Here is a 15204-nt window from a genome sequence, read left to right as displayed (position 1 = left end):
TAGACTCTGTGTCTGTCTCCTGAGTAAATGTAGGTGCAAAAAATCCATTTAAAATCTTCCCCAAGTCTTTTGGCTCCATACAGAGATTACCATTGGGATCATTCAGGCAATCAATTTTGTTCATTCCAATCTTTTTGCTCTTAACATACAGTGCCTATAAAAAGTATTCACCCCCTCTTGGAAGTTTTCATGTTGTATTGGTTTACAACATTGAATTATAGTGGATTTAATTTGGCTTTTTTTGACACTGATCAACAGAAGAGACTCTTCCGTGTCAAAGTGAAAACAAACTTCTACAAATTGATTGAAATTTATTACAATTATTAAACGAAAAATAATCAATTACATAATTACTCACCCTCTTCAAGTCAGTATTTAGTAGATACACCTTTGGCAGCAATTACAGCCTTGAATCTGCGTGGATAGCTCTCTATCAGCTTTACACATCTGGACTCAGCAATTTTCCCCATTCTTCTTTACAAAACTGCTCAAGCTCTGTCAGATTGCATGGGAATCGTGAGTGAACAGCACTTTTCAAGTCCGGCTACAAATTCTCAATTGGATTGAGGTCTGGATTCTGACTTGGCCACTCCAGGACATTAACTTTGTTGTTTTTAAGCCATTCCATAGAACCATAGAATCATAGAAACTACAGCACAGAAACAGGCCTTTTGGCCCTTCTTGGCTGTGCCAAACCATTTTCTGCCTAGTCCCACTGACCTGCACACGGACCATATCCCTCCATACACCTCCCATCCATGTATCTGTCCAATTTATTCTTAAATGTTAAAAAAGAACCCGCATTTACCACCTCGTCTGGCAGCTCATTCCACACTCCCACCACTCTCTGTGTGAAGAAGCCCCCCCTAATGTTCCCTTTAAACCTTTCCCCCCTCACCCTTAACCCATGTCCTCTGGTTTTTTTCTCCCCTTGCCTCAGTGGAAAAAGCCTGCTTGCATTCACTCTATCAATACCCATCATAATTTTATATACCTCTATCAAATCTCCCCTCATTCTTCTACGCTCCAGGGAATAAAGTCCTAACCTATTCAACCTTTCTCTGTAACTGAGTTTCTCAAGTCCCGGCAACATCCTCGTAAACCTTCTCTGCACTCTTTCAACCTTATTTATATCCTTCCTGTAATTTGGTGACCAAAACTGAACACAATACTCCAGATTCGGCCTCACCAATGCCTTAAACAACCTCATCATAACATTCCAGCTCTTATACTCAATACTTTGATTAATAAAGGCCAATGTACCAAAAGCTCTCTTTACGACCTTATCTACCTGTGATGCCACTTTTAGGGAATTTTGTATCTGTATTCCCAGATCCCTCTGTTCCACTGCGCTCCTCAGTGCCTTACCATTAACCCTGTATGTTCTACCTTGGTTTGTCCTTCCAACATGCAATACCTCACACTTGTCTGTATTAAACTCCATCTGCCATTTTTCAGCCCATTTTTCCAGCTGGTCCAAGTCCCTTTGCAGGCTCTGAAAACCTTCCTCACTGTCTACTACACCTCCAATCTTTGTATCATCAGCAAATTTGCTGATCCAATTTACCACATTATCATCCAGATCATTGATATAGATGACAAATAACAATGGACCCAGCACTGATCCCTGTGGCACACCACTAGTCACAGGCCTCCACCTGGAGAAGCAATTCTCTACTACCACTCTTTGGCTTCTTCCATTGAGCCAATGTCTAATCCAATTTACCAGCTCTCCATGTATACCTTGCGACTGAATTTTGCTAACTAACCTCCCATGCGGGACCTTGTCAAAGGCCTTACTGAAGTCCATGTACACAATATCCACTGCCTTCCCTTCATCCACTTTCCTGGTAACCTCCTCGAAAAACTCCAATAGATTGGTCAAACATGACCTACCACGCACAAAGCCATGTTGACTCTCCCTAATAAGTCCCTGTCTATCCAAATGCTTGTAGATTCTGTCTCTTAGTACTCCCTCCAATAACTTACCTACTACCGACATTAAACTTACTGGCCTATAATTTCCCGGATTACTTTTCGATCCTTTTTTAAACAACGGAACAACATGAGCCACTCTCCAATCCTCTGGCACCTCACCTGTAGACAGTGACATTTTAAATATTTCTGCCAGGGCCCCTGCAATTTCAACACTAGTCTTCTTCAAGGTCCGGGGGAACACCCTGTCAGGTCTCGGGGATTTATCCACTTTAATTTTCCTCAAGACAGCAAGGACCTCCTCCTTTTCCATCTGTACAGTTTCCATGATCTCACTACTTGTTTCCCTTAATTCCATAGACTTCATGCCAGTTTCCTTAGTAAATACAGATGCAAAAAACCTATTTAAGATCTCCCCCATTTCCTTTGGTTCCGCACATAGCTGTCCACTCTGATCTTCAAGAGGACCAATTTTATCCCTTACAATCCTTTTGCTCTTAATATACCTGTAAAAGCTCTCTGGATTATCCTTCACTTTGACTGCCAAGGCAACCTCATGTCTTCTCTTAGCCCTCCTGACTTCTTTCTTAAGTATTTTCTTGCACTTCTTATACTCCTCAAGCATCTTATTTATTCCCTGTTTCCTATACATGTCATACAACTCCCTATTCTTCTTTATCAGAGTTGCAATATCCCTTGAGAACCAAGGTTCCTTATTCCTATTCACTTTGCCTTTAATCCTGACAGGAACATACAAATTCTGCACTCTCAAAATTTCTCCTTTGAAGGCTTCCCACCTACCGATCACATCTTTGCCAGAGAACAACCTGTCCGAATCCACGCTTTTTAGATCCTTTCTCACATTTCGTCAAATTTGGCCTTCTTCCAGTTTAGAACCTCAACCCTAGGACCAGATCTATCCTTGTCCATCATCAAGTTGAAACCAATGGTGTTATGTTCACTGGAACCAAAGTGCCCCCCTACACATTCTTCCGTCACTTGTCCTAACTCGTTTCCTAACGGAAGATCCAATATTGCATCCCCTCTAGTTGGTCCCTCTATATATTGATTTAGAAAACTTTCCTGAACACTTTTACAAACTCTAAACCATCTAGACCCCTAACAGTTTGGGAGACCCAATCAATATATGGAAAATTAAAATCCCCTACCACCACAACTTTATGTTTCCTACAGTTGCCTGCTATCTCTCTGCAGATTTGCTCTTCCAATTCTTGTTGACTATTGGGTGGTCTGTAATACAATCCCACTAATGTGGCCATACCTTTCCTGTTTCTCAGCTCCACCCATAAGGACTCAGTAGACAAGTCCTCTAATCTGTCCGGCCTGAGCACTGCTGTAATATTTTCCCTATCAAGCAATGCTACTCCCCCACCTTTCATTCCTCTGCCTCGATCACATCTGAAACATCGGAACCCTGGAATATTAAGCTGCCAGTCCTACCTCTCCTGTAGCCAAGTTTCACTAATTGCTGTAACGTCATAATTCCACGTGTCAATCCACGCCCTCAACTCATCCGCCTTCCCCGCAATACTCCTAGCATTGAAATATATACACCTCAGAAGATTTTTACCACCACTCACAACCTTTCTATTAGTGGATTTGCTTGAATTTTTAACATCATTTATTTTCACCCAGCCATGCTGTCAGCTCTGGCACTCTGGTTCCCATTCCTGTGTAGCTTTGGCTTTATGCTTGGGGTTGTTGACTTGCTGGAAAACAAATCTTCTCCCAAGTCACAGTTCTCTTGCAGATTGCATCAGGTATTCCTCCAGGATTTCCCTGTATTTTGCTTTTGTGTGTTTTTACACTAAACATAGCTTTTGCTCTGTTGGCCAAAAAGCTCAATCAGGTTTCATCAGACCTTAGAAGCCTCTTACAGCTGACTTTAGAGTCTCTCACATGCCTTCTGGAAAACTCTAGCTGAGATTTCATGGAGTTTTTTCAACAGTGGCTTTCTCTTTGCCACTCTCCCGTAAAGCTGCGACTGGTGTATTTAAGTGTATTTAAGTCATTGGGTGTATTTAAAGTAGAGATTGATAGGTATTTGAGTAGCCAGGGCATCAAAGGTTATGGTGAGAAGGCGGGGGAGTGGGACTAAATGGGAGAATGGATCAGCTCATGATAAAATGGCGGAGCAGACTCGATGAGCCGAATGGCCGACTTCTGCTCCTTTGTCTTATGGTCTTATGGTGAAACACCCAGGCAAGAGTTGTTGTATGCGCAGTCTCTCCCATCTCAGCCACTGAAGCTTGTAACTCCCCCAGTGTTGTCATAGGTCTCTTGGTGGCCTCCCTCATGCATGGTCACTCAGCTTTTGAGGATGGCCTGCTCTAGACAGATTTACAGCTGTGCCATATTCTTTCTATTTCTTAATGATTTATTCAGTAACTTGGAGATTTTCTTGTATCCATCTCCTGACTTATGCTTTTCAGTAATCTTTTTGTGAAGTTGCTTGGAGTGTTCTTTTATCTTCATGGTGTAATTTTTGCCAGGATATTGACTCACCAGCAGTTGGACCTTCCAAGATGCAGGTGTATTTTTACTGCAGTCAATTGAAACACTTTGACTGCGCACAGGTGTCCAAAAACAGATCTCCATTTAACTAATTATGTGACTTCTAAAACCAATTGGCTACACCTGTGATGATTTGGTGTGTCATATTACAGGGGTGAATACTTATGCAATCAATTATTTTGTGTTTTATATTTGTAGCTAATTTGGATCACTTTCTGGAGATCTGTTTTCACTTTGACACAAAAGAATCTTTTTCTGTTGATCAGAGTCAAAAAAGGCAAGTTAAATCCACTTTGATTCATTGTTGTAAAACAATAAACTTCCGGGGGTGAATACTGTATCTGTGAAGCCCTCGGATTCTACTTAACTTCGTCTGTTGGGTGAACCTCATGCCTTCTTTTAGTCCTACTGATTTCCTTTAAGTTCTCTTGCATTTCTTATACTCCACAAACACCTCATTTGTTCCTACCTGCCTATCCCTGCTATGTACCTCCTTCCTTTTTACTTAACCGGGGCCTCAATATGTCTCAAAAACCAAGGTTCCCTGAACCTTATCCTTGCCTTTTATTCTGACAGGCACATACAAGCTTTGTACTCTCAAAATTTCACCTTTGAAGGCTTCCCATTTACCATGTACACTTTACCAGAAAAAAGCCTGTCCTGATCCACAATTGCCAGATAATTTCTGATACCATCAAAATAGGCCTTTCTTTAATTTAGAATCTCAACATGAGTACCAGATCTTTTTCAAAATTACCTTGAAGCTGATAACATTATGATCGCTAGATGCAAAATATTCCCCTACTCAAACTACTGTCAGATGCCTTGTGTCATTCCCTAATAAGAGAAAATCTGCAGATGCTGTAAATCTGAACAACACACACAAAATGCTGGAGGATCTCAGCAGGCCAGGCAGAATCTATGGAAAAAAGCACAGTCAACATTTTGGGTTGAAACCCTTTGGGTCCTGGAAGAAGACCCAGTGATCCAAAATCTCATGCTCTCCCTCTTTCCCCCAACAACTCTTTAGTTATGTGTTAAACTGTATGAACTTCCTATTTCTGTCCTCACTAGTACGTGGCATGGGTAGCAATCCTGAGATCATAACCCTGAAGGTCCTTTCCTTTAACTTAGCACTTAACATCCTGAACTCACTTTGCATAACCTCATCCCAAAATGTTGTCATTGGTACCTATATGGACCACGACCTCTGGCTGCTCACCCTCCCACTTAAGAACGTTGAGGACTTGGACTGAAATGTCCTGGAACCTGGCACCCAGGAGGCACCGTACCATCTGGTAGTCTTGTTCACATCCACTGAACTTCCTTTCTGTTCCCCTCAGTAACAAATCCCCTGTCAGCACAGTTCACCTCTTCTCCCCTTCCCTTCTGAATCGCTGGTAGGTCACCCTCCACCGCCCCCAACAGTATCCAAACTTGTTGTTGAGGGGGATGACCACAGGGGTACTCTGCACAGGCTGTTTAACCCTTTTGACCCTCTGACCATCACCCAGTTTCCTGTGTCCTGCACCTTGGGTGTAACTACCTCTCTATATGTCCTGTCTATCACCCCCTAAACCTCCCGAATGATCCAGAGTTTATTTAATTCCAGTTCACCTCCTTAACGTGGAGTGATAGAAGCTGCAGCTGGATGTGCTTCTCGCACGTGAAGTTGTCATGGACACTGGAGGTCTCCCTGTGTTCCCACATCCTGCAAGAGGAGCATTCGACTATCCTGCCTGGCATTCTTACAGTTCTGGGACTGTGCCTTCTAGAAACATAGAAAATCTACAGCACAATACAGGCTCTTTGACCCACAAAGTTGTGCCGAACATGTCCCTACTTTAGAAATTACCAGGCTTACCAATAGCCCTCTATTTTTCTAAGCTCTATGTACCTGTGTGTGCACTTGGCTAAGTGGTTAAGGCATCCGACTAGTGATCTGAAGGTCGTGAGTTCGAGCCCCAGCTGAGGCAGCATGTTGTGTCCTTGAGCAAGGTACTTAATCACACAGCGCTCTGTGGCGACACTGGTGCCAAGCTGTATGGGTCCTAATGCCCTTCCCTTGGACAACATCGGTGTCGTGGAGAGGGGAGACTTGCATGATGGGCAACTGCTGGTTTTCCATACAACCTTGCCCCCCAGGCCTGCGCCCTGGAGAGTGAAGACTTTCCAGGCTCAGATCCATGGTCTCGCAGGGCTAACGGATGCCTCCATGTACCTATCCAAAAGTCTCTTAAATAACCCTATCGTATCCGCCTCCACCACTGTTGCTGGCAGCCCATTCCACGCACTCACTACTCTCTGTGTAAAAAAACTTACCCCTGACATCTCCTCTACCTACTCCCCAGCACCTTAAACCTGTGTCCTCTGTGGCAACCATTTCAGTCCTGGGAAAAAGCCTCTGACTATCCACAGGATCAATGCCTCTCATCATCTTATACACCTCTATCAGGTCGCCTCTCATCCTCCATCGCTCCAAGGAGAAAAGGCCTAGTTCACTCAACCTATTCTCATAAGGCATGCTCCCCAATCCAGGCAACATCCTTGTAAATCAACTCGCATCAAAGTTGCTGGTGAACGCAGCAGGCCAGGCAACATCTCTAGGAAGAGGTGCAGTCAACGTTTCAGGCCGAGACCCTTCGTCAGGACCCTTGTAAATCTCCTCTGTACCCTTTCTATGGTTTCCACATCCTTCCTGTTGTGAGGCGACCAGATTTGAGCACAGTACTCCAAGTGGGGTCTGACCAAGGTCCTATATAGCTGCAACATTACCTCTCTGCTCTTAAACTCAATCCCACGATTGATGAAGGCCAATACACCATATGCCTTCTTAACCACAGAGTCAACCTGCGCAGCTGCTTTGAGCGTCCTATGGACTTGGACCCCAAGATCCCTCTGATCCTCCACACTGCCAAGAGTCTTACCGTTAATACTATATTCTGCCATCATATTTGACCTACCAAAATCAACCACTTCACACTTATCTGGGTTGAACTCCATCTGCCACTTCTCAGCCCAGTTTTGCATCCTATCAATGTCCCGCTGTAACCTCTGACAGCCCTCCACACTATCCACAACACCTCCAACCTTTGTGTCATCAGCAAACTTATTAACCCATCCCTCCACTTCCTCATTCAGGTCAATTATAAAAATCACGAAGAGTAAGGGTCCCAGAACAGATCCCTGAGGCATACCACCGGTCACCAACCTCCATACAGAATATGACCCGTCCACAACCACTCTTTGCCTTCTGTGGGCAAGCCAGATGTGGATCCACAAAGCAATGTCCCCTTGGATCCCATGCCTCCTTACTTTCTCAATAAGCCTTGTATGGGGTACCTTATCAAATGCCTTGCTGAAATCCATATACAGTACACTACATCTACTGCTCTTCCTTCATCAATGTGTTTAGTCACATCCTCAAAAAATTCAATCAGGCTTGTAAGGCATGACCTGCCCTTGACAAAGCCATGCTGACTATTCCTAATTATATTATACCTCTCCAAATGTTCATAAATCCTGCCTCTCAGGATCTTCTCAATCAACTTAACAACCACTGAGGTAAGACTCACTGGTCTATAATTTCCTGGGCTATCTCTGCTCCCTTTCTTGAATAAAGGAACAACATCCGCAGCCCTGCAGTCCTCCGGAATCTCTCCCGTCCCCATTGATGATGCAAAGATCATCACCAGAGGCTCAGCAATCTCCTCCCTCACCTCACACAGTAGCCTGGGGTACATCTCATCCGGTCCTGGCGACTTATCCAACTTGATGCTTTCCAAAAGGTCCGGCACATCCTCTTTCTTAATATCTACATGCTCAAGTTTTTCAGTCCACTGCAAGTCATCACTACAATCATGGAGATCCTTTTCCATAGTGAATACTGAAGTAAAGTATTCATTAAGTACCTCTGCTATTTCCTCTGGTTCCGTACACACTTTCCCACTGTCACACTTGATAGGTCCTATTCTTTCACGTCTTATCCTCTTGCTCTTCACATACTTGTAGAATGCCTTGGGGTTTTCCTTAATCCTGCCTGTCAAGGCCTTCTCATGGCCCCATCTGGGTCTCCTAATTTCCTTCTTAAGCTCCTTCCTGTTAGCCTTATAATCTTCTAGATCTCTAACATTACCTAGCTCTCTGAACCTTTTGTAAGCTTTTCTTTTCTTCTTGACTAGATTTATTACAGCCTTTGTCCACCACAGTTTTTGCACACTACCATAACTTCCCTGTCTCATTGGAACGTACAGAACTCCACACAAATATCCCCTGAACATTTGCCACATTTCTTCCATACTTTTCCCTGAGAATATCTGTTCACAATACTCCTTGCGTTAAAATAGACACATCTCAAACCGTCAGTCTGAGCGCGTTCCTTCTCTTTCACCTGCCTATCCTCCCTTACACACTGTCTCCAAGCTTTCTCTATTTGGAAGCCAACTGCCTCTTCCCCAGTCTCTTCAGTTCGGTTCCGACCTCCCAACACTTCTAGTTTAAACTCTCCCCAGTAGCCTTAACAAACCTCCCCGCCAGGATATTGGTCCCCCTGGGATTCAAGTGCAACCCGTCTTTTTTGTACAGGCCACACCTGCCCTAAAAGAGGTCCCAATGATCCAGAAATCTGAATCCCTGACCCCTGCTCCAATCCCTCAGCCATGCATTTATCCTCCACCTCATTCTATTCCTATACTTGCTGTCATGTGGCACAGACAGTAATCTGGAGATTACTACCTTTGCGGTCCTGCTTCTCAACTTCCTTCCTAACTCCCTGTTTTCAGGACCTCTTCCCTTTTCCTACCTATGTTGTTGGTACCAATATGTACCACGACCTCTGGCTGTTCTCCTTCCCATTTCAGGATATCATAGACACAATCTGAAACATCTAGCCGGTGAACTTAGAATCAGAGGCTTTTTCTCAAGGAAAGGGTTGGCATTTTTCAAGATGTTTACTTATTCAGCAAGACGTGAGATTTTGGAATTCAGAATCCGCATAAAGTTTATTATCACTGACGTACAAGGTTCAAAGTACATTTATTATTAAAGTACGTATATGTCACTATATACACCCTAAGATTCCTTTTCTTTTTTTTTGGCGTGTGCCTGCGTGCATGTGAGTCTGTGCGTGCGTGTCCGTACATGTGCATCTGCGTGTGCGTCCATGTGTGCGTCGTGATGATGTCTTTTTCATGGCTTTTACGAGGCGCAGAGCGAGAGAGAGAGAGAGAGAGAGACTGTGTGGCACACCGCTCCTCACACAGACAATTTCGCAGTATTTTTCCCTTTTTTAATTTTACGAGGTCGAGTTGCGATCTCGACTCTCAGCCCAGCACGGATGGAAAGCGTACTCGGGAGCAGACCCGATTGGTTTCGAACCCAGGAACCTCCGCTCCTGGGTCTGACGCCGATGTCATTGCGCCACCAGCCGGCCCCTGAGATTCCTTTTCAACAGACAATCACAGGGAAAAAAACAGAAATATGATTGAATTTATGAAAAAAACAATGCACAAATACTGACAAACTGTGCAAATAAACAAATAGTACCCAGAACATGAGTTGTAAAGAGTCTTTGTCAGTGAGTCCATAGGTTGGGGAATCAACTCACTGTTGTGGTTCAGGAACCTGGTGGTTGAAGGATAATGACTGTTCCTGAACCTGGTGGTGGGAGTCCTAAGGCTCCTGTACCTTCCTGCCTGATGGCAGCAGTGAGAAGAGAGCATGGCCTGGTTGGTGGGAGCCCTTGATGGTAGATGCTGCTCTGTCTTTCAATTGAATTTGCCTGTTTCTTCAGTTCCCGGCTGATATTCCTCCACTCTTTAGCCCTGAAGAATCTCAGTCTCACTGACTGCATGAACAGTGGAGTATATTCTGACGGGTTGCATCACAGCCTGGTATAGAAACACCAATGCCCAGGAACAGAAAAGTCGACAAAAAGAGGTGGATGCAGCCAGTCCATCACCAACAAAGCCCTACCCACCGTTAAGCACATCTACAAGGAACACCGCCACAAGACAGTAGCATCCATGATCAAGGGCCCCCAACATCCGCCATGCTCTCTTCTCACTACCACTGTTGGGAAGAGGTACAGGATCCTCGGATCTCATAACACCAGGTTCAGGAACAGTTACTACCCCTCAGCCATCAGGCTCCTGAACCAGTGTGGGTAACTTCACTCACCTCAACTCTGATTTCACTGCAACCTACAGACTTGCCTTCAACCACTCTACGACTCTTGTTCTCAGTATTATTCATTTTTTATTTGCACAATTTGTCTTTTGCACGTTGTATGTTTGTCAGTCATTGTTTATGTATAGTTTTTCATAATTTCTATTGTATTTCTTTATTTTCCTGCAAGAAATGAATCTCAAGGTAGTGTATTGTAACATATAATATATGTACTTCGATAATAAATTGATTTTCAGTTTTGTCTTTGAGAAGAGGGTGAGCTTACGTATGGACTCATTATTGTCTGTGTTCAGGTTTACAGGTGGTGTTAAACTCGATCATCAGGGCGATGGTTCCTCTCCTGCATATCGCTCTGCTTGTCCTCTTCATGATCATCATCTATGCTATCATCGGCCTCGAGCTGTTCATGGGCAAGATGCACAAGACGTGTTACTTCACTGGAACAGGTACAAAGCGACAAACCAACGCACTCACACTCACACTCACACATGTACAGAAACACACACACTCACACTCACTCACACATGGCTTATTGAGAAAGTAAGGAAGCATGGGATCCAAGGGAACATTGCTTTGTGGATCCAGAACTGACTTGCCCACAGAAGGCAAAGAGTGGTTGTAGATGGGTCATATTCTGCATGGGGGCTGGTGACCAGTGGTATGCCTCAGGGATCTGTTTTGGGACCCTTACTCTTCGTGATTTTTATAAATGACCTGGGTGAGGAAGTGGAGAGATGGGTTAGTAAATCTGCTGATGACACAAAGGTTGGAGGTGTTGTGGATAGTGTGGAGGGCTGTCAGAGGTTACAGCAGGACATTGATAGGATGCAAAACTGGGCTGAGAAGTGGCAGATGGAGTTCAACCCAGATAAGTGTGAGGTGGTTCATTTTGGTAGGTCAAATATGATGGCAGAATATAGTATTAATGGTAAGACTGTTGGCAGTGGGGAGGATCAGAGGGATCTTGGGGTCTGAGTCCACAGGACACTCAAAGCTGCTGTGCAGGTTGACTATGTGGTTAAGAAGGCATACGGTGTATTCGCCTTCATCAATCATGGGATTGAGTTTAAGAGCCGAGAGGTAATATTGCAGATGTATCGGACCCTGGTCAGACCCCACTTGGAGTACTGTGCTCAATTCTGGTCGCCACACTACAGGAAGGATGTGGAAACCACAGAAAGGGTGCAGATGAGATTTACAAGGATGTTTCCTGGATTGGGGAGCATGCCTTATGAGAATAGGTTGAGTGAATTCAGCCTTTTCTCCTTGGAGTGATGGAGGATTAGAGGTGACCTGATAGAGGTGTACAAGATAATGAGAGGCATTGATTATGTGGATAGTCAGAGGCTTTTCCCCAGGGCGGAAATGGCTAGCACGAGAGGGCATAGTTTTAAGATGGTTGGAAGCAGGTAGAGAGGAGATGTCAGAGGTATGTTTTTTATGCAGAGAATGGTGAGTGTGTGGAATGGGCTGCTGGCGGCGGCGGTGGAGGCAGAAACAATAAGGTCTTTCAAGAGACTCCTGGATGGCTACATGGAGCTTAGAAAAATAGAGGGCTATGGATAAAGCCCAGGTAGTTCTAAGCTAGGAACATATTCGGCACAGCTTTGTGGGCCAAAGGTCCTGTATTGTGCTGTATATATTCTATCACACTCACACTCACTCACACATGTACAGAAACACACACACACACACACACACACACACGCACACACTCACACAGTCACAGAAACACGCACAGACTTGCATATATAGATTCTCTCAATTCCTCATCCCTTCCTCTTTCACTCTCACTTTTACTCCCTCCCTTGCTCCTTCACTCACTCTTACATCCCTTCTCACACTCTCTCGTGTTCGTGCACGCACTCACACAGGCTCTCTGTCTGTGTACTAATAAGAATCACACATTCAAGTTCAAGTTGATCGTCATTTAACTGTACACATGTATGTATACCACTAAACGAAACAACGTTCCTACAGGCCAAGGTGCACAACACAGTATTAGATTAGATTAGATTAGATTCAACTTTATTGTCATTGTGCTGAGTACAGATACAAAGCCAATGAAATGCAGTTAGCATCTAACCAGAAATGCGAAGAATAGTGTTATTTATAAAATAACTGTGAATAAAAAGTAAGTACTACAGCACACGAATATAAAAGTACTGAGACAGTGCAATATGGGTGAAATACTGCTTAGCGCTGTGATGTGAGATTCAGCAGGGTCATAGCCTCAGGGAAGAAGCTCTTCTTGTGTCCGCTGGTGCAGGAGCGGAGGCTTCTGTCGCACCTACCGGATGGGAGGAGAGTGAGAAGTCCATGGTTAGGGTGAGATGCATCCTTGATAGTGCTTTTTTGCCCTGCCCAGGCAGCGTTTATGGTAGATGTTCTTAATGGTGGCCAATTGGGTGCTGATAATCCGCTGGGCAGTTTTCACCACACGCTGGAGTGCTTTGTGGTCCGATACGGGACAATTAATTGCCATACCACACTGAGATGCAGTTAGTGAGTATGCTCTCAATGGTACAGCGGTAAAAGTCCGTCAGTATCCTGGGACAGAGGTGAGCTTTATTGATGCTCCGCAGGAAATAAAGGCGCTGTTGCACCTTTTTGATCAGGATGGAGGAATTCAGGGACCAGGTGAGATCCTTGGAAATGTGGACACCAAGGAATTTGAAGCTTGATACATGCTCCGCTACAGTTCCGTTGATGTAGCTGGGGATGTGAGTGTGGCTCCTAGCATGCCTGAAATCCACAATGATCTCCTTGGTCTTCTGGGTGTTAAGGGCCAGGTTGTTGTGGGCACACCACGCGACCAGGTGCTGAACCTTGTTCCTGTAGGCCGTCTCGTCATCCCCTCTGATCAGACCAACCATCATGGTGTCGTCTGCGAACTTGATTATGGAGTTAGAACCATGTACAGGAACGCAGTCATAGGTGAAAAGGGAGTACAGAAGAGGGCTCAGCACACAGCTTTGAGGCATGCCGGTGTTCAGGGTGAGAGTGGAGGAGGAGAGGTTGTCTAACTTAACTGATTGGGGTCTGTTAGTCATAAAGTCCAAGGTCCAATTGCAGAGGGATGAGCTGATATCAAGCTGGCAAAGTTTGGCGATCAGTTTGGAGGGGATCACAGTATTGAATGCCGAACTAAAGTCGATGAACAGCATTCTGACGTAAGAGTTGGGGCTGTCCAGGTGGGCCAGGGCAGAGTGAAGTGTGGGAGGAGAAGATGGCGACGCGACGCAGCGCGTGCGGCCTCTCCAGTGATGAATATCTGTAATCTGTCAAGTAGGATGCCGTGCACAATTCTGATTTGATGGAGGCAGACATGAGAGCACCAAGGAATATCTGGAGAAACTTCTGAAATGCCTTTTTCGCTGCCGCCGCTACTGTGTGATCCAAAATCTCCGGAGGGGAAGGCCCCGAATCCTTGGCTTTGCCTGTTGCTTGGCAGCCAGGGCTGAGGTCGAAGCACTCAGCTGAGATGGTGCTCAGTGCTTGGTGTCGGAGGGCTGGTCGGAGGCTCGAAGTTTTCGGATGGACTCAGAGTCGGACTGTGGTCGGGTGCTTCCAGGATGCTGCATCGGCAAGTTTGTGGCGCTGGAAGCTCTTGGCAGGGAGAGTTTTCTTCCTTCTACCGTCTGCGTGAGATGTTGGGCTATCGGGACTTTGAGACATTTTTTACCGTGCCCATGGTCTGCTCTTATCAAATTAACGGTATTGCTTTGCACTGTTGTAACTATATGTTATAATTATGTGGTTTTTGTCAGTTTTAGTCTTGGTCTGTCTTGTGTTTCTGTGATATCATACCGGAGGAGCATTGCATCATTTTTTAACGCATGCATTTCTATATGACGATAAAGGAGGACTGAGTGTCCTCATAATCTAATATACCACTCTCACACAACACATAAGGTAATATTACCACAAATAAATTAACAAATAGTAAATATATTCAAGAAGATTGACATTTAGCACAGCATGAGTTAGAAAGTAAACAGTATAATAATACTGGTGCTTCACATGTGATGAGACCTAGGTGGTGGCAGGGAGTTCAGTAGTCTTATGACCTGGGGGAAGAAGCTGTTTCCAATTCGAACTGTTCTTACCCTAATCCTACAGTACCTCCTGCCTGATGGCGTGGAGGTGGATTGATCATTGGACAGATGGGAGGGAACACTGACAATACTAAGAGCCCTGTATAGTCAGTGCCCCTGGTAAAAATTTCTAATGGGTGGAAGAGAGACTCCAACGATCCTTTCAGCAGTCCTGGCAATCCTTTGTAGGGTATTGTTGTCAGATGCCTTGCAATTCCCATACCAGGCATTGATGAAGCTGGTCAGGACACTCCAAGTTACTCCTGTAAAAGTTGGTTAGAAATGGGGAGGGGGAGCCTCACTCACCTGAATCTTAACAGCAGCTGGAGATGCTGCTGTACTTTCTTGAATAAAGAGTTGGTGTTGAGGGACCAGGTGAGATCGTCCATCATGTGCTCTCCCAGAAACCTGTATGTGCAGTGAGGAATGGTTAACCTGCACTTTGAATCCG

At 44.8% G+C, this 15204-nt stretch overlaps 1 protein-coding gene across 2 annotated transcripts in view; it reads left to right on the top strand.

The window, feature by feature from the left end:
• Positions 1-15204, top strand: part of LOC140209887 (voltage-dependent L-type calcium channel subunit alpha-1S-like) — a 419288-nt gene that overhangs the window by 84828 nt on the left and 319256 nt on the right. For both annotated transcript variants that reach the window (XM_072278518.1, XM_072278519.1), the window contains exon 5: positions 10950-11102. In XM_072278518.1, coding sequence (XP_072134619.1) covers positions 10950-11102 — 153 coding nt within the window. The remainder of the gene's footprint in view (positions 1-10949; positions 11103-15204) is intronic.

The sequence above is a fragment of the Mobula birostris genome, chromosome 14 (genome assembly GCF_030028105.1).
Source record: "Mobula birostris isolate sMobBir1 chromosome 14, sMobBir1.hap1, whole genome shotgun sequence".
NCBI lineage: Eukaryota > Metazoa > Chordata > Chondrichthyes > Myliobatiformes > Myliobatidae > Mobula > Mobula birostris.
The sequence above is the reverse complement of the archived record's forward strand: the minus strand, read 5'-3'. Positions and strand labels throughout refer to the sequence as shown.